This window comes from Mus caroli, chromosome 8 (genome assembly GCF_900094665.2).
Source record: "Mus caroli chromosome 8, CAROLI_EIJ_v1.1, whole genome shotgun sequence".
In the NCBI taxonomy this organism is placed as follows: Eukaryota; Metazoa; Chordata; class Mammalia; order Rodentia; family Muridae; genus Mus; species Mus caroli.
In genome coordinates, this window is record NC_034577.1 from 29,116,506 (window position 1) to 29,137,406 (window position 20,901).

The following is a 20,901-nucleotide window of genomic DNA, read 5'->3' on the forward strand; positions in this document are numbered from 1 at the left end:
TACAGAGTGAGTTCCAGGACAGCCAGGGCTACACAGAGAAACCCTGTCTCGAAAAACCAAAAAAAAAAAAAAAAAAGAACAGGTCACAAATTTCATACACACACACACAAACATACACATTATTCCAAGTATTTGGTGCCTTTTGGTATCAAGAAAGCTAGTCCTCAGTTCGGGCCCTCTGTAATATGCATAGTGTCTTCAGCAATGCGGGCTTACCTTGCGTCCTGGGAAGAGAGGGACAACCAAGAGCAACAGCAGTAGCCTATAATGTTTTGGAAGTCTCTTAGAGGACTCTGACCAAGGACTCAAAAGAAGTCTTCTCATTACTGTTGCTGGGGTATCAGAAGTCAGGTAGTCTATGGCTCTTGGGTAAAACACTACACCAGCCCAGAAGGGATTTCTCATTTAAGATATGTATGTATACACACTTACATGTATTTTGAGTACTTCTAGATACACAGTTAATTCCTTAAGGATTTTACTCTCTTTTTCTGTATTTATCTCCCTTCACTTCCTAATTAACACACCACATTTCTCCCATTTCCCCATTCGGTCACATGTACCCTATAAATCTCCTCTCGACTGCCCTCCTTCCTGTGCTCCCAACTTCTACCACAGCCTAGCTGTCCCTTTTCTGACTTATGCAGTTACTTCAGGCCATAGATTCATACCTGCAGACTTGGGAGAAGAATTGTCTTTCTAGGTCTGGGCTTCCTCATTCAGTATGAACCCCCACCTCTTTCCCTTCTCCTCTTTCTTTTTTTGTTTTGGTTTTCAAGACAGGGTTTCTTCATGTAGCCTTGGCTGTCCTGGAACTTGCTCAGCAGAACATACTGGCCTTGAATTTACAGCAACTCATCTGCTTCTGCCTCTCGAGTGCTGGGATTAAAAGTGTGTGCTGCCACCACTGCCTGGCTCAATATGACCTTTTCTAATTCCATCCATTTTTCTGCAAAGTTCATGATTTCATTTTTCTTTGCTGCTGAATGGTCTTGCAAGTGTATACATACCTGAATTCCACTATCCACTCATCAGTTGAAGGACATTTAGGGTTATTTCCATTCCTAATTACTGTGGTTGGAGAAGCAATGAACACAGCTAAGTACGGAGCAGGATCTTAAGTCCTGTGGGTATGTACAGAGGAGTGGTAAACACAGGTCACAAAGATTGGTTTTGTGTTTTTAGGATTCCCTGTGTTGATTTCCAGAGTGGCTGCAGCAGTTTTCAGTTATACCAACAGTGAATGCAGGGACCCTTTCCCCCACATCCTCTCCAGCATTTATTGTATGTAGTTTTGTAGATCTTTGCCATTCTGACAAGTGTAAGATGAAATTTCAAAGTTAGTACTTCCTGATTGCTAAGGATGTTGAACATTTTTTTATATAATTTGAAGCCAGTTTTACTCTTTTGTGAACTCACTGTTCAGATCCTAAGTCCATTTTTAAATGGGTTGTTTGGTTTTTTGATGCTTTATTTTTTTAATTTCTTATATATTATGGCTATTAAGCCCCTGTCACATATATAGCTGACAAAGACTCCCTCACATTCTGTGGCCTTCCTCTTCAACTATTTAAATGAGGTTTGTTGTTGTTGTTTGTTTTGTTTTGTTTTTTGCGGTGTAGAAGCTTTCCCCTTGTCAATTGTTGGCCTTAATTCTTGAACCGAGTCCTAGGAGAAAGTCCCTCCCTATACCTATATCATGTCTAGTATATAGGGTCTAGTATAGAGGTATTAGGCTTTTTTTCTTTTAGACAGCGACAAATTATACAGCCAGATAGTTCGTGACTGATTATATTTATAAGGGACAATATTCTGGATTCATCTTGTACTCTTTCAAAGTATATGTCTCTAACCCAAATAAATTTAGACACAAAATTTGAATTAGATATATATAGGAAATCTAATGTGACAAAGATAGAAAACTATTTGAAATAAATTTACATTTTAAACAGCCATACATTTTAGAGAATGCACTAAGCCAGAGACTGAAAATGATTCTCACCCAGTCTCTCATTCCGTTAGCAATAGATATTATCCATTCATTTGAGTAAATGTAACCCAATTGATAGACGCAGTCATTTGTATAATGGCTTCTGCATAGAGTTATCTAAGAATGGTGACAAAGACTGCCTACCTAAGAGCTCTGTAATTGGTATAAAACCCCAGCAGGCTATTTTGGGATCCTTGGCAGCCTCATGTTTTATCATCTTGATGACTTTAATAGATTTAAGTAAAAATTTTGTTTGAAAGAGTGAAAATTTTAAACTCAGGATTCAATTATTTCCTTGGCATCCTCAGTGTGTTTCTCTGCTTTGTATAAGTCTATAGTTTCTACTGATGGAGACTAAAGTGAGAACCCATCAGATCTGGAGACAGGTCTATCGGAGGGCAGATGATGGAACTAACAGAAACTCAGTTCCTTTAGGACGGGCACACAACCTACTGTCCCAACTGGCCACCAGAAGGGAAGAGAAGGATAGTGCGTGTGCTACAATCATTACAACTGAGTTGCAAAACCAAGTTTATCTGTTTCTCTCTTTAAAGAAACTAGCAGAAAAAGAAAGAAAGAAAAGCATTCTGGGGGGTAGGGGGTGGGGTATCTTAAAACTACACCTATTGTGTTGGGCACACACCACGGCACTACAGTTCTTGTGAATATATTCCAAGAATGTAGCTTTCTTTTGAGGTAAGTAGAATTCCACACTCCATGTAAAATAAACTGTCCAGAACTCACATGCCTTTTGTTAGAATCTGGTACTAAGGGAAGAGACTGGTGAATAGAGCAGACCTGCTTTTGTTAGTACATGAAAACACACCTTAGAGGACAGCACCGCCAGGTCTCTCCATCCTTGTACCTGCACCAATCCAATACTCACTCCAGTGCTAGCATGCTGAATTGAAGAAAAACTGATGTTTTGTACCTGTCTACAAACCCCACAAACAAAATCAACAAAATATTCAACACTAAAGGAAGAATGTACATCCTGAGAAACACCTCTTAGTGTCCCACCAGCAAATAGCACTGAGGCTGTATCAGAAGTTGAACAAACCAGGCTGACTACAGTAGTGAGAGCGCACGCCCGGCCTGTGAGTAAGCAGTCCCATACACAAGTAGAGGGTGTGAGAGACAGCAGTTTGAGCTCTTGGGCACTGGCTGAGGATCTGAGGAAAGAGTCTAAGGAGGAAGAGGTCTGTTCTAAATTGGCAGCAATTACAAAACAGGGACATGCCCATGAGTAGGTACAAAGGCAGCTGTCATACACAAACTGGCCGAGGAAAGGAGAGGGATGTTAGAGTCAACTAAACAGACTCGGCTTGCCTCTGTGTCAGCAATGTTGTTATGCTGTTTTCTTGTTTTAGTCATTTGATAATTTTTCCCCCAAATGCCTCAACTTGAAGCTGATGTTACATGAAATTGTTTAGGTCTGAAAGGAGAAGAATAATGCTTGCCTATGTCAAGAGCACCTTGGCATACTTGTAGTACATTTGCATCCATTAGTGTGCAAGGGCACCCCACCACCACCACATACAAGCTTAATTAAACATCGAATAATAAAAATGAAATTTAAAAAATGCTACTTATTTCTCAAAGCTTATTTCTGCCAATTGGTTGGACATAGTTTCTTAAAATTTGGCATGATAGCTTGCCTCCGATATTCCAATAGCCAGTTTAGCTGTCAATCACTGCTAATTCCAGCACACTGCTGAAAAATACCCCTCTCCCCCCCCCCCCACGGAAAAGGGATGCTAAGACTCTCTGGTGACTTTGGTCCATGAGAAGGACATTCTCATTTCTATATCTTTTTGAGCAAAACTTTCTAAATGTCAAGAGTACCATGACATACCTGTGGCCCACTTGTATCCATTTGTGTGCGTGGGCATCCCCCCAAACATAATAATAAAAATAAAATTTAAAAGATGCTATATACAAGAGCATAGAATGTTCTCTTCCCTATGCACTGGATGCTGATTTTCACTATGTGGGTATAGCCATTTTTTTTGGTAACGTAAGGCATTCTGTAAATCCTTTAAAATTTTCTTATATTTTTCATTATATACAATGTCATTGTCCTTATAAATCTTAATATACTTTTTATTTTTGAGTATATTTAAATTCTTCTACTTCACATTTTTGAACCAATTTGCTCAAAATATCTTTACTTTCACTTTTGTTTAAACCATAGATTAGTTCTAACAGTTTTTTTTTCCTAAAAAAGTATCACATAAAGATCTAAAGAAAAAAACTAAGACTAATCTTTCACTTTCCTTTCTTTCAGAAACAAACCATATAAACTCAACATTATTTCCTGTGTCCTAGAAGAAAGTCATATTGAAGTGCTTATGTCTATGGATATGACTTATGGCCCTTGCCTCTTTCAGGAGGCTTCTTGGTTCCAAACCTTGTTAATTCAAATGACAGCACTATTGTGTCAGCATGGTATCTGACTCCCTGACACAGTACCTGAAGGCGGCGGTGGCACCGGTGCCATGGTTAAACAACTACAAGAGAATAGAAAGGGACCCAGGACTTCCTATGAGACTAGGAATGAGCTGTTAATGCCTTCGAGGATATGACAATTTTCTATACAGCCTTATGACCAGCAAGCAGGACCACACACAGCTGAGATGACGGCACTCAAGAGGATTGTGTCTCGTCCACTCTCATTTGGACTTCCTTCCCTAGCTCGTCTTTGCTTCCACATCATCACCATTCATGTTTCTGTTTGGGATATTCACTTTTCTTCTGTAAAAACTATAGGCAAGAAGTGATTAGGTTTTGAAAATGAAAAGAAGACTAATTTTGCAAACAAGTGCACAAACGCACTGCACTGTTCTTCTGGAGACACCTAAGTCTGCCTGTCATTGCCCCTGGCATGCAAATAACTTCTTAAAAACAAGTCATTTTTGGTCCTGTCAGAAGCAATCTATCATTCCCTCTCAGTGCAATAGAGGGGAGTAGAGTAATAGAAAAACAACAATGGAAAGACTGGACATCAATAGGGAAATAGGGCTCCTTTTCAGTTACCTGGGCCCATTTCCAAACACTGAAGCCAAATACATATAACTAGAATTGTAAAGGGCGATAAAATTGTTCTCACAACAAGGAAAAAAAGAAAGACAGAAGTCTCAAGGGAAAGAAGATAGACCTAAGAACTGGTAGCCAGAATACCCCTTCTCACCAGGAATAAGAGCAATGTGCTTAGACAGGAGGGGGTGAGGCCCTCAGAGCCACAGAGCCATGGACAGACAGGCTTTCCACTGTATACGCTTCTCTTATCTGGGGTTGATTTCCTATCCAATTAGGCTTATAAGCACTACTTCCTTTAAGAGACATTTTCATATAGAAGATGATGCAGTCATTTCAGATAATTACACACTTCCTACGTTCTCGCAAAGGGAATGAAAGCATAGCATCCCCTGGACTCCTCTCCAATCCGGTCAGGCTGTCAATTCCAGAGACTCCCAATGTCCACAGTTTAAAAAAAAAAAAAAAAAAAAAAAAAAAAGATGTACAGGATTCTGAAGCTGTCAGGGGGTTATGATCAAATGTATAAAATCAAGAGACTCTTAAACTGCTGCTATTCTAAGTACACCTGATCCATTCCTCAAGCAAGTACTGCCTGGCACATGTGGTCACCCACAAAGCTTCCTAAGAACCAGTTAGTGTACTTAGTGTGCGAGCAGAGTAAAACGTCCTTCAGGAGGGAGTTACCACACCTGTGACACTGTCACTTAGTTAGGAGCAGTCTACTGTGGCCTTGTAGAAAACTTACGGCAAAAGCATACAAACAGCACCTGCTTCCAAAGTCAAGGAACTAAATGCCCAGTAATTAGCTTCAAAACAAGATAAAAAATGAAAAATTAGTAACTGTGACAATGCTCATAAAATGTTCTGGCCTAAAATGACAAGGGAAGCTTAAATTTCATTCACATTTGAAAAGAAACATCTATTCTTGAGGAGAGAGAGAGAGAGAGAGAGAGAGAGAGAGAGAGAGAGAGAGAGAGAGAGATCGATCTTAAATAGCAATTTAAGAAGGCTGGAGTTCCCGGGAAGCAGAGAATACACACTCACTGTTGTTTAGATCCCTCAGCTAAGCAGCACCCGCTCTCTCCAGGAATGCTTAAACACTTTCCAGTGGAAATAATTTCAAAGACAGAAAATTTGGAAACTGAATACAGGAGACTCCTGCCTGCCACACCCACCAATTTTGTACAACTCTGCCTGTGAGTTTTCTGTTTTCTACAAGTATGTATTTATCTTTAACACTTCAGTGTCCACGCCCTAGACACACGGCAATTGTCTTGGTGTCTTCTCAAGTACCAGCCCTGCTTACACACAAGATTTATCTGACTTGTCTGCATTCAGGGTCTGGGATTTCCTCTTCAACCCCGACTTCCTTAGCAAGCATGACAGACTTTCTGGTTAAGCTGACACCACAGCAGTCCTCTCTAGGAAATACCTCTGGACTCTCATTACTTTGCTATACTTCTCAGGTTTTCCTGTCCTACTCTTCCCAGGCTTCCTTTCTGAAATTTCAACTTTCTTGAATATTACCAATTTTAATGTTTTCTGGTTTATTATTCCTGTGTTTCATTTTACAAAAGGAAAAAGTTTAAAATGATTAAGTGAACATTTCACTATATACCAGGAATCTATTTCTGCGTTACTGACACTGGAAATCTACTTCAGCCTTCACGGGATGTGGCTGGCAGGTCTCAGCTCATCTGACTGGGCAGCTACTCCAGTGCCACCTTACTGGACTCTCTACAGGTCGCTCACAATACAGCATCGTGCTTGTCTCTAGAGTAGAATAATCCAAGAGACTGAGGAAGACAGTGTCCAAGACAAAAGTACACAGCAGTGACATGGCATAACTCTGGTACATGGTGGGGCTAAGAGACAACATAAAGATGCCAAAACCAAAACACAGGAGTTAACTAGTACATATTGTTGCTTACAGAAAGAATGGCATATAATAAATACCTTTTCATACTAACATTTTTAAAAGTCTACCTTGAGAATAACCCATCAATAGTTCACAGAGAACTTCTTTTATATATGAAATACTCTGTGTATTACATAGAGTGTTACACAATACTGACCACTAGCCATTTATGTAGACTTCAATATTTTATAATTACACATAGATAACCCATTGCTTACACGTTTTGTGACTGAAAAGCCAAGTGTTATAAAACCTAGCTGAGTCCCTAGTAGTTTCAGAAGAGTACTGCTTGGCATTCTTTTAAAAAGAAGAGTTGAAGTTTTACTGCGCCTTTTCCCTGTCATTTAAAACAGCTTCATGATGTATTTTTCAAGCACTTGATAGAAGTGATACACAGTCCATAACTGTTACCTGCATCCCAGCAAATCTAAGGAATAGAGATAGCAGTAACATTAAACAAACAGCAGAAAGTTTTAAAACGGGCAGTAAGGAGCAAGTGGGGTGAGCAAGGCAAATGTTACAGTAGAATCTGTAAAAAAGAGGTAGCCACTAGGTAAAGATATAGCAAATGATAGGCCACTTTTTAAATGTTTATGAAAAGGTTCAGAGTTCAAAAACTATTTAAAGAAATTCAGTTAACAGGCATTACTGGAAAAGTCATAAGCCAAGACCCATTTCCCTAAAACAGTAGAAAGATGGACTGTATTACACTAACACTTCATTTCCCAATTATGGTTGCTACATTTTGGCTTGTGTCTTTGTTCTTAGGAGCGAGTATATCTGAAAGTGTTGAGCCATGAAGCACCACATATCTGCAACTGACTCAAATGATACAGTAAGGCTGTATGCATTAGAGAAAGGTGGGTCTCACTATGTAGACTACCACTATCAATCTGACAGGATTTGGAATCATCTAGGAGACACATGTCTGAGGATGCTGGCAAGAGTGTTTCCATGGAGACTTACCTGGGAGGGGTGTACTCCAGAATGTGGGCAGTACCAGTACATGGGTTTAGGTCCAGGTTCTATCAAACAAGGAGGAAGAAGAGGAGGAAGTGGGCTGCCCACCAGTATTCATCTCTTTCTGATTCCTGACTCACACAGATATGACCAATCCTCTTCACGCTCTTAGTCATGCCTTCTCTCTCATAAAAAACTGATATACTGTTAATAATAGGTCTGTTCTAGTCTATCAATAATTATCCATCTACTGACTAATCATTGATTTTACAGGTATTTCATTGGGGCTTGAGATCATAACAATGAGCAAAGAGAATTCCACTTCTCAAGACTCTAATACTAGGAGGGATGCGAATAGGGCAATACGCAATGAAATCACTGACTATGGGAACAGGTGGGAGATGAGAAGAGTAATCAACTGTGGCATGCATACACAAATTTCCCTTTATAATTAACTACTTCACCTCTAACCAATTAACCTCTACCCCATTTAGATATAACGTGTTGTCAGTGATAAGATCTCTTTAGCAGAAGGTATAAGTTGAGACTACTGTGTCCCCTGGGGTTCCAGTAATACACTCTCCTGGTCTAAGACCTTCAGGGACTGATGATCCAATGGCTTGCTAAGCAAATGAGGGTAACTGAGTTAGCCTCCTATTAGCAGCTGGCATTCTCTTCACTGGTACCTAGAGCATGCTGGGAGACATTATTACACAGGTTTTAAAACAACTATCCCTGAACATATTAGACACAGAAGCAGAGATCTGAAAACGGTTTTGGTTTTCAGGATAACGTAACATTTTACATCATATCGTCCCCCAGATTGTACAGCCTTAGGATAACATTATACAGCAACACTGGCATTGCGTACAGCAAGGCTGAAACAGAGCAGGAAAGATGGTATTGTGTAAAGGTCCACTAGTAAACTCTCCAACAGCAAGCTACTTTCTTTAATTAAAGAATTCAATTATATTACTATATAATTAACAGTACCTCCTCAAACCTAAGTAATCTTTCCCATCATTTTACTATTCAGTAACATCAGAATCTTTTTTAATGATAAAATTCTCATGCCGTATATTCAGTAACTCTTTAAGGTCTTGGAAATTTAATTATTCAAAATTAAAAATATATATTAGCTGTTGAGCTATTTGTGATGGTTTGTATATTCTTGGACCAGGGAGTGGCACCATCTGGAGGTGTGGCCTGGTTGGAATAGGTGTGTCACTGTAGGTGTGGGCTTAAGACTCTCACCCCAGTTGCCTGGAAGTCAGGCTTCCACTATCAGCCTTTGGATGAAGACATAGAACTCTCACCTCTGCCTGTCCCATGCCTGCCTGGATGCTGCCATGCTCCACCTTGAAGGTAATGGACTGAACCTCTGAATCTGTAAGCCAGCCCCAATTAAATGTTCTTTTTTATAAGACTTGCCTTGGTCATGGTGTCTGTTCACAGCAGTAAAACCCTAAGACACTATTCTAATTTTTGGGGTTTTTTTGTTTTTTTCCCCAAGACAGGGTTTCTCTGTGTATCCCTGGCTGACCTGGAACTCACTTTGTAGACCAGGCTGGCCTCGAACTCAGAAATCCGCCTGCCTCTGCCTTAATCTTAAAGAATAAATGGAATTAATAAACAGCATAGGGAGAAGATGACAAAAGGGAAGACTATGGGATTATGCTCTCAACCCCATTATTGACTGATAAAGCGTTAGGTTATTGACAATTTTTATTTTTGGTCACAATTAGTAAATAGCAAAATCATAATTTTACTTTTATTCCACTTTAAAAGCTAAAATATTCAACAATTCTCTATATTACCTGTTTGTCAATATCATAATACCAGTGATCCAGTATTATCTCATTGTATTTTATAATTGCCTATATATTTTGGATCCCAATTGGGAAAGATTTAGAAAATCAGGGATATCACAAAAATTCATGCTATTCGTTCTCAGAGATCCTCATAGTATCAAGAGTAGCAAGTAGAAATGACTGATTCAAATACTTTCACACTAGAGAGGCAGCGTAGCTATTAAGAGCCCCAGGTCTCATTCCCAGCACCTATGTTAGGTACCTCACAATCACGTGTGACACCAATCCAAGGGCTCTGCCATCCTCCCCTGGCTTCCTCCTGGGCACTGGCACACTCGCACGCTCATGGCATATACTCGTGGAGACATGCACACATACACATAAATAAGAATAAATCTCATTGGGCGTGGTGGCGCACGCCTTTAATCCCAGCACTCGGGAGGCAGAGGCAGGTAGATTTCTGAGTTCGAGGCCAGCCTGGTCTACAGAATGTGTTCCAGAACAGCCAAGGCTACACAGAGAAACCCTGTCTCGAAAAAACCAAAAACAAACAAACAAACAAACAAACAAAAACACTGCCTGGTCTTCCAGAGATCCAAGGTTCAATTCCCAGCACCCACATGGTAGCTTACAACTGTCTAGAACTGATTCCCTCTTCTGGTGTGCACCCATACATGCAAACAAAACATTCATATACATAGATTAAAGTATTTTAGGATCTTTGAGGAAATAGAGTAAATATTATTTTCCCTATTACTATCAGTAAGTATACCTAGAAAGCTTACATGTAATGCATCGAACAAAAATAAGAGACCCTTAAGAGGTGGACAGAAGTTCAGCCAACTAGGGGCTTTGGTATAAAGAATGACACAGTATTCTGTTCCCAAGCTCTTCTTAACTCCATATCTCCTAAACCTTAGGAACTAAAAAGGCTGGCAACCTGGAAATATCAACTGCCATAGTTAAAACGAACCCTGTGTTTCTCTAAGAAACTAAGCAGAACCTGTCAAGACAGGCAACTTGTACAAAACGACCAACCTTCTCCAGTGAAATAGTACCCATATCTAAATACCCTCCAAATATGTAGCCTAGCCTACCTACACCAACTAAAAGCCAGTGACATCCGCAGATGTGCATCTCCACAGCCTTTAATTAGAAAGCCTGGAGCCTAAACTTTTCTGTCTGCCAGTAATATCTCCTGGGATCACACTAAGGACAACTACAGAGCCCCACCCCCACCCCCACCCAGTAACAGTAACATTTTCTCACTGGCCTGAGGTCAGTGGAGGCCCTGTACAGAATCACCAACAGCAGAGGGACTGCCACCCCAACACCATGATATCCGTGGAGGTCACATAGAGAAATGTAGTGGGAAACAATACTATCCAGCCACAAAATTATCAACAGCCTCTGGAGGAGACAGATGCCCACTCACCCTGCCTTGGGTGACTGAGCAGGGATGAACCTACCCTCAGCTCAGCAGGCAGTGCCTCGACATCTTGCAGTTCTTTTGCCAGAGCAAAGGAAAATTAAGATACATTCTCACACTACAAACAAAATGCATAGTGTCAATAGAAAGGCATTTGCTACAGGAAGATCACTACAGATGAAATAAAAGGGACAATCAATATTCTACGGTTTCTTATTGCTACCATAACAAATTACCTAACACTAAAGTTCTAGGAGTCAGAAATCTATCACAGGCCTTGGAGAAATCTACATACACCAATTAAAATAACAGAACCTGGTAGAAAAAGAGAATATTGGACAATTAATTTTGCGTGAAAGAAATTAATTCTAATGTAATGAATAATATTGGCAGGTTAAGAGTAAGTAGGTAGATAAATGTCTTACAAGTGTGTTTTTACAAAGCATGAGAGACTAAGAATCAGTTAAGTAGAATTCAGAGTAAGGAAAATGATCAGAGACAGCCCTGACATAATGAAAGCAGACCAGTTCATCATGAAACATGCTATCTTAAATATGCATGCACCAGACAACAAAAATGTAGTACATTTGAAGCAAACATGGACAGAACTTAAAAGGAGCTACAAATTTACATTTTTAGTTAAAATTTTACTACCACTCTTATTAACCAATTAAACTAGAGAGAAAAATCAATCAGGACACAGAGCAAACACATCTAGGATACATTTAGCTACCTCATGGTCTGATCATACTCACAGACCTCACCTACACCAAAAGAGAACAGGGGTCTCCGTGTACTGTCTGCTCCATCTATACACAGATCTGCAGTGGCATCAACATCAGTCTGTCCAGGAAAGAGCTAGTAACCTTACAACAGTAAAATATTAATAAACTCTAGCACCATCCACATCACAGAACAAACGTGGGAGCTGGGTATGTAGTGAATCACTTGCCTAACATGATGAGACCCTAAGTTCTAATCCAATACAACAATGCCCCCCACAAAGCAAAAATTAATAAGTTTACCATAATAAAATTTAAAAGAACCATTTAAAATAGAAATTTGGTCAAAGTTCTAATCGAAAATGTTACAGAACTGCTAATTTAGTACAAAAAAAAAAAAATCACAGCTACTCTCAAAGTACATACTAACTCAGAGTATACACCAACAAATTATTGGGCTTCACAATCCTGTTATTGGTAAGTGGAGGCTCTCCCTGGACTTTGCTTTATGCTCTTAGGTCAGGGTTTTCATGCTAAGAGTAGAGACCATAGTAGGCAGGTATCTAGTGTGATCACCAGCTCCACCCTCTGCCCTGCGGCTCTCTGAGGATACTGGATGTCTTTGAGCTTGCTATCCCCTGCCTTCACTTCCACAAAGCTCAAGACTGGTATTACAAGTCTGTGCCATCATTTGCTTTGAAGATGATATAAGCTTGATGACTTTAACTATACATAAAAACAGTTGATTATGAAGAGCCTGAAACACTAGCATGCTGGGGTCACCCAACATTGTTAGAAATTACAAAGTAACCTGTATTTCTGACAAGAACTCTTATAAGGCCTACTTACAGCTGGGCAGTGGTGGGACACGCCTTTAATCCCAGCACTTGGAAGGCAGAGGCAGGCAGATTTCTGAGTTCGAGGCCAGCCTGGTCTACAAAGTGAGTTCCAGGACAGCCAGGGCTATACAGAGAAACCCTGTCTCGGGATAAAAAAACAAAAAACAAAAAACAAAAAACCTACTTACATTATTTTACCTGTCTTTTATTTATCAATAACTCAAACATTTTAAATATCAGCAACCCAAAACAATTTTTGATAAAGAAGAAAATGTATTAATATTATGAGCTAGAGAGATGGCTCAGCTGTTAAGAGAACTTGCTGCTCTTCCAAAGGACCCATGTTCAGTCCCCAGCACCTTCAAAGCAGCTCACAATGGTCTAACACCACTTCCTAAGAATCCACTGCTCTCTTCTGACACCCACAGGCACAGGTACACATACGGTACAAAGACATGCATGCAGGCAAAGCATCCATAAATGTACTTTTTAAAAAATTAAGATTATGATATGTCAATTAATGATTATCTTCTCAGTTACCAAAAGTTATATCCTGAGCATACATTTTTAATCTAATCACTCAATACACTGTTAAGTCCTTCGTTCAATCTTTCATTGTATTAGTAACAAGCAAATAAAGGCCAGAAAACATGATGTTAGGTATGGATAAATTCATGAAGATACCAAGATTAGTTAACAGAACAGGGAACAAGATGGTGAAACATCTGAATAGACACCTAACTGATGAGCCACAAAGTTCTAGAACCATGTTTACTTCAAAGAAAAGAGCTTGTGTGTGTGAGAAACAACAAACATCCAACTGTGAAAATATGGAGCAGAGAATAAAAGACTAAAACATACAAAATATAAGCAAGATATGACAAGTCATAGCTGAAGAATTTGGATTTTATCCAGGCGTAAGGGGAATATGTTAAAGAACAGGATGCTGGTTTATGCTCTATAAAGCCTACTCTGGCTACACTGATGAGAACTGAGATTCAGAGGCCCATAGTGACTGTTGTCAAGGAAGAAAGAGGATGAAGATTTGGGTCCCAAGGCTAAGACATAAGGTGGTTAAAATCAGGAGGTACAACAATCTGAAAGAACAGTATATAGACCTAATACCAAGAAGGTGAATGAGAAGTGTATGAAAAGAATGGGAAGCCTTTCCTTGAGTGAACCCCTAGTGGTCAAAGCTAAGCAGGCAGACTCCAGATCCTTACTGCTTCCCTAAGCAGTGGAAAGCAGTGGAGTGGAACTCCAGACATCCACTGCCTAGTTACCAAGCCAGCATCTACAGGCACTCGCCACACTCCTCAACATGGTCTGAGATGGTGAGCCATAGCTGATCACTCTGCAGCCCAGGGAGGGAGGCTGCCCAGCAGCCAGAGATGAGGATTTCTTTACAAGTACAATGAGCTAGGGTTAAAGTATCTTACTGGTTTTGGCTTTGTTATTTTGATTTTTTAAGACAGAGTACTCCATAATACAGAGAAACATGGAACTCTCTAAGTAGCTCAGCTGACCTCCAACTTGCAGTGAGTATCCTGCCTCAGTCTACCATGTGCTGAGGTTACAAGAGTGAGTAACGTTATTTAGTATTCCAGCTCCTTTGTGTAAAATATCCTTTTTCCTTACTTTTGTTTCTCAATATCAACTAGGAAGGTACTAGAGCCAATTTCCAGGCCAACTTTGTGACCATAGAAACACACATAGTTCATATTCTAATTATCATTGATCTTGCCAAAGATCAGCATTTCTTGGACCATCTATCCTTCCCTAAAACTCTCAGTCTTAGCCAGTTTTCACCTAGCCTGATTCAGCCCATTGACACCCTCCATCCTATCCATGGTGCCCCAGGGATTTTACTTTATATGGGGGGAAAATCCTCCTTAGTCCTGCTAAGAAACAATGTCTTTTCCTTTTATGATTTTTCCAGACAGGGTTTGTGTAGCTAGTCTCACAAAAATCTGCCTTGTCTCTGCCTCCTGAGTGCTAAGATTAAAGGCGTGCACCACAACTTTCTGGCTAACAATGCCTTTTTAACACATTTAGGTGTTCCCATAATTATACCTCATGCAATACAAACAAACCTTTAAATACATCCAAGTCAAGGACAGAAACATCCATTTCTATGTGCTGAGCCTGAATATGGTAAAGAAGCACAATTTTGGTGAAACTAATGATCTCAGAGTCACAAAGATGAATAAAGGCTAAAAATAGGGTCTAGAGAGTACTGTGTATAAAGCACAAAGCCCAGGCCACAGAGGCATATATCTACACCACTAAATCAAATATTGCATATTATGTATGAATGTCAATCATTTGCAAAACACAAACATATGCCTATGTACATATTTCGTTCAGTACTATATAACATATGTTGCTATATTATGGTAGAAAAGGAAAGGCTATACAAAGTATATCAATGCCATCTCTAAGGGAAAATTATGATCTTTCTTTTTTGTGTTTTTATCTTCCTCTATTTCCGAACATATTTTTTATAAACAGAAAAAGTCCAAACTGTTACTTTTAAAAATCCAAAATTACAACACACCAAATATCTTGTTCAATAATATTTACATATACTTTGACATTTTATATTCTTGTTCTAAAAACCAACACAAAAACCACACAAACTGTTCCCAAGCCCCCCAGCTGATTACCTAGAACACAGGTAATTAACAAAAGCTAAAATCTTTTAGACTTCTATAAACTTTATTCATTCACTCAAATAGTTCAGCAAATATTTGAACTAGTCTTTCCAATTAGCCTTCTCTTTCAAATGTCTAATGGGACTATACAAAGCAAAGGCTATGTGGTAATAGTCAACTGTCCTACTGACAGTCTGTGTGCTTTTTTACAGCAGTCTCTATATTAAAAAAACAAAACAAAACAAAACAACCAAAATCAATCTCTCTCTCTCTCTCTCTCTCACACACACACACATACACACACACACACACACACACACACACACACACACCATTAATGTTCTATAAAAAGAGATTTACTCTTTGTTCATTTGCTTTAAGGTATACCTGCGCATCGTTTGGCTGATGTAGCAAATTTGTAACATAAATGATAGGCTATCAGATCTTCAGTACCTAAATATCCACAGAGAAATTAAAGAAAGAAAATCACTCTCAAGTTATATAATAGCACTGCAACTCATCTGGAGTACGAATGAGTCTTGGAGTGAGCCTAACACCTCTGAGACGCCCCTTCAAGAGCCTCCCTTCCCTTCAGGACAGTGTGAAGGACTGAACGTGAGCTTTGCATTTACTAGACAAGACTGGGTCGCGCTGAGCCTTCTTCCCTTTGTAAAATCAATGCTTAATCTTCTAAAATTTAGTTTGAGAAGTAATATTTCCATCGTAACTGCATCAGAAAGAATTCCTCAGTAACAAGCCCATACGGGCAGAAAACCACTCTGAAACAGCTCGCCTGAGTGTTTCCTTAATGTATGTTATAGAATGAGTGTGCAGTAGGACAGTTTATATTTCCAAGAGAACTATTGTTCTAAACTTTTTTCCTTAAACCACAACTGAAAGAAAAGTTACCTCAAAAATATTTTTAGAAGGAACAGTGCAAGCAGCAGTTGAATACAGAAAACTAGAATCTTCCCATCTAAGCAGAGTGCAATGCTAGACAGTGCTCAAATCAAATATGCTATCTGTCCTCCGCCATACTCCAGCCTCTTCAAGCAAGCATGCCAAAGCTGTACCCTAAAATGATCTTCTCTGACCTGCAGTGAACATGAGGAGACAGCTTCTTGCGGTTAGTAGCTTCTATCTAAACTTATGTCTTTCAAACAGCCCTACAGGCAATGATGCATTAAATGCACCTAACAAATGAACAAGCAGGCAGAGAGCTGGAGAAGAGGAAAGGTCAGGGGGAGGACACTCAGAAATACAGTCTTGCTTGGCACTTGGCACATACTGTAGCAGCTATGAGGAGCTGTTTCTGCACTGTCTTTCTCCCCCGGCCAGAGACCACGGAAGGCTGCTATTCTGTTGCACATGACCGTTTAATAAGAGACTGAAGGTTTCAGGACCAGGCAGGTCGGAGACAAATCAGGTCGGCCTGATTTCATCATTTAAAACTGTGCATTAACTTCATCTGCACTGATTTACAGAGCTTTATTCCTCTGGTATATGCCCTCCTCATGCAGCAACTCATTTCATCTTTAATTAATTGAGAGATATCAGATTACTCTGATTTAGCAGTGATTATATTAATTTTAGCACAGTGGGAAGTTGTCTTTCCATGTAGAGTAATTAAGCAAAATTCCATATATTTTTAAAGCTTTCTGTACATAAATGCCTTCTATTCACTTCACAATCTCTATTAAGAGTGCACAGCACAGATTGATAACTTAAACACAGACCTCGCTCATAGTTAAGAGTCTCTTCTACACAATCTATAACAGCACTGCTAGCACTGCAGTGACAAAGAGGCTCCAAATTACAAAGTAAAGGAGGGCAAAGGCAGCAGGACCGGGATGCTGAGAACAAAAACAAACAGAGCCAATGCAGCACTGAGAACGAAGATCAATGAGAACAGCAGCTCAAAATCTAGCCGTTAAACATAATCTTGCCGACCATGACGAAGGGTGCTCTCTACCCTCAGGGTCTCCTCTGTGAAGGTTCTTGGCATTTACTTTTATAAAATTATTAAGCCCCAAATCTGCATTTACAGAAGTAGAAAGACAATATATTACCCCAATCTAAAAAACTTGGCTATCAGGGTAAAAAGTACAAAGATATAATGAAATATGTAAGAGTGGGTGAGGAGAGCACCCGAGTGTTTAGCTGTTGACCCCAGGGATAAGGCAGCAGGTTGTCTTCCCAACGAAAACTACTTTTACAATAACACAAATGCCCTTGTCTGCTCAACAGTGAAGGGCTTTAAAAAACCAGCTGAGAAGAGGAGGTAGAGGAAAACTGTGATGTAAGCCATAAAACTGACAAAATATGAGAAACACTATGATTTAATGCTGTAATTCTCAGTGCTATAAGCAGTAAAATTAATATATATCAATCTATATGATATATACATATATAGGTATATATCTCAACACAATTAATAAGATGCACATCCAATCAATAAGGTTTTTAGTATTTTCTTAGCTTCATTAGTGGAAAAATATTCAGTGCATGAAAATCTTACAAATTCGGTCTCCTAGCGCTGGCTCCTTACCTGTGAGGACAGCTTTTGCTGAAGGATCTGCCAGGTCCAGAGCTGATTTCCCATCGGTGTTCCGGATGTTTGGATCGGCTCCGTGCTGCAGCAGCACTGTGCAGGGAAAGCACAAACAGTATCTTACCTCGGGGATACAGAGATTATTTACTGCTAAGTGTCGCCTCGGCATGGTGTAGGCATAAACATACATTGCACAATTTTTTCTCTTTCAAGAAAAGAAAAATGAAAGAAAAGGGGGAACAAAAGCACTGCAGCAAAGGATCTTCTCTAGAGTAAAGCAAAGTTGGCAACTTATGGTACAGTATTATCACATGACCTGACATCATAACCATGAAACTAGAAGCTTGCCCCGGACAGTCCTGCTTTGCCTCCCGAGGCAGCAGTATGGGAGCTGTGTGCGTGTTCACTGCCTCGCTCTTGAGCTGTGCTAGCTGAAGCTGCCCTGTCTTTACTACCACTGTGACTGCTTGTTGCTGCTGCTGCTTCGCTGCTGAATTTCCAACACTTCCTCTCTCAGAAGAGTTGTAACCCTGTGCAAGGCTTTTAGTGGCTCAGTGCTCACATATGAAACTCACCATAGACACACTGGCTTGTTTCCAGAAGTTTAACAGACACAGTAATGCATGCAACACCAGCTCTTGCAGCCATGCTACAAAAAAGAACTATATCCTGTATTATGATCCTGCATCAAATTTCTAGAACTAGAAATCCAATCACTGAAATTCATGTAACAAAGATATTTCATAAAAAGCTACAGAGACTCCTTAAGATTCAGAACCTCCTATAAATGAGTGGGCAGATAGATAAAATATGGATATGGCATTTTGGAAGTGTCTAATGCCAACTAAACTACCTCTGCTGTGTAAGAGCAGAGCCCCAGAGACCACTGGAGTGCTACTACCCATCTGATATTTAAACAGTGAACAGGTTAGGCATCTTTAGTCAAAATCCTGAAATTCACGGAGGTGAGGAAAGCGAATCCTCTGACACCAGGATAGAGGAACACTTAAGTGTATACTGAATCACTTTTTTCTACGGTTACTGGGGGTGGGGAACAATGCAGAAGTTAAGAGGACAATCACTTCTACATACGGATGCCAGGGATTAAATTCAGGTCCTGACCTGGTGACAAGTGTCTTTACCCACTGAGCCAGCTCATTAGCCACTGCTCGTTTTTTTCCCTAAGCAACAAAATTTTTCATTCTTTAGCAAAATATACACTAAGCAACCAAATTTAAACTAATACTCTTCCATTTTAGAACTCTCATTAACATACATGGGATTTAACCAATGAGGGGGCTAAGAATGTGGCTCATTTCATAGACTGCATGCTTACCATGGTATATGTGAAACACAAATAAATCTCGTATTGAGGCCTGGATTCCAACCTCAAAACATCTCATTCTATATATATGCAAATATCCCAAATCCTCAGGTGGGGTGGGTCTGAATGCCAAAGCACTTAGGTCTCACGAATTTTATTTAGATAAGGGAAACTTACATCTTACATAAGAGTTTTAGGGCTGAAATGGTGGCTCTGCTGGTGAAATGCTTGTTACATAAGCATGAAGAGTCAGGTTCTGATCCTCAGCATCCATGGACAGAGGTGGGCACAGCAGCATCCATCTGCCACACAGAGCTAGGGAAGTGGAACAGAAAGATCCCTGGGGCTAGCTGGCCATAGTCTAGCCAAATCAGAGTATCCCGGGCTCAGTGAGAGGCTCTGCCTCAAAACATGCAGTGGAGAGTGACTGAGGAAAACACTCAATGGGGCCTCTCTGGAATCCAAAAGCACAGGTACTCTCATGCGCTCAAGCACACTCCTGACAAGCAACTCCGGATACACACCCTCTGACCCCACCCATACGAGAGCAGTTTAAAACATTCAGTCCTGGCTTTGAGCAACTACTAGTAATTCTCAAGTTCTACACTGAAGCCCATACACTCTTTTGAAATTTGGAAGGTGATCTTCATATTACCAAGTACTGAGTCATGTTGTTTATAAAGCCATTCTTTCTGTGATGCATAAGCCATCAAGACTATGGCTTTGCTACAATGGATAGCTGTCTGAAGGTTAGCATTCACACCTCTCCCCTTAGATCTGGGGCAATTTCACACTTGTAATATTAAAACAAGCCATACTTGGGAAGACACAGAGAGATCTGCAGACCTTCTGCAGTCATCCTCCCACCAGCTGCGGGTCTCCATGGTTTCAGTTGTCTTCAGCCAATCATAGTCTAAAATATGAAATGTAAGGTTCACATCATGCACCAGTCTGAGTACCCTGCTCCATCCACCCACGAGGTGAACCAGCCAGCACTCTGTCCAGTGCACTCACTTGCATGTGCTGCCTACCCCCAGTCACTCAGCAGTCATCTTAGCTAGCACATCACAGGGCTGATCTCCTATTTTACTTAGGAGTAGTCTCAAAGAGTAAGCACAATGATGATGCTGGCTGCTGGTCAAATGATACATGTTTGTATCATTTGTACTTAGCATAGCATGCTTTCTTTAAAGGAGAAGACAAAAGTTCTCAACTTAAGAAAAAAACTGAGTTCCCATCCCTGGGAGGACAAGTCTGTTGCTGAAACTCCAAGGAAGAGGGAAGTAGCCCACAGCAGGCATGCGGCTGCACGTCGTCCAGGAGAGGAACCTAGAGCTGCGTGCAGTCACTTCTGCTCCAGCAGAGTTCTTACAGCTCCTGCTCATCCGGGACACCACGCACAGACCTGACTCCGGGGCCCATTACTCAGATACAGTCTCCTCTAGGTATACATATGTATAGGAAAGCACAGGGAAAGGACGAAACCATCCCGAAGGTTTCAGGCATCCACTAGGAGTCTAACCACAAGTCCTGAGTATCCTGGTGGGGAGGGGACTGCTGTGTATCACTTACTTCCTGAATGTAGCAATGTTATTTTGAGTCTAAAGTGACTCAAGAGTTAAAGAATAAAATAGTAACACAACATGAGTTACTGTTACTTTATC

General features: G+C 40.3%; 1 protein-coding gene across 1 annotated transcript in view; it reads right to left on the reverse strand.

Moving 5' to 3' along the window:
• Positions 1-20,901, reverse strand: part of Tnks (tankyrase) — a 137,175-nt gene that overhangs the window by 70,934 nt on the left and 45,340 nt on the right. Inside the window, exon 3 of the mRNA XM_021169245.2 lies at positions 17,911-18,006. Coding sequence (XP_021024904.1) covers positions 17,911-18,006 — 96 coding nt within the window. The remainder of the gene's footprint in view (positions 1-17,910; positions 18,007-20,901) is intronic.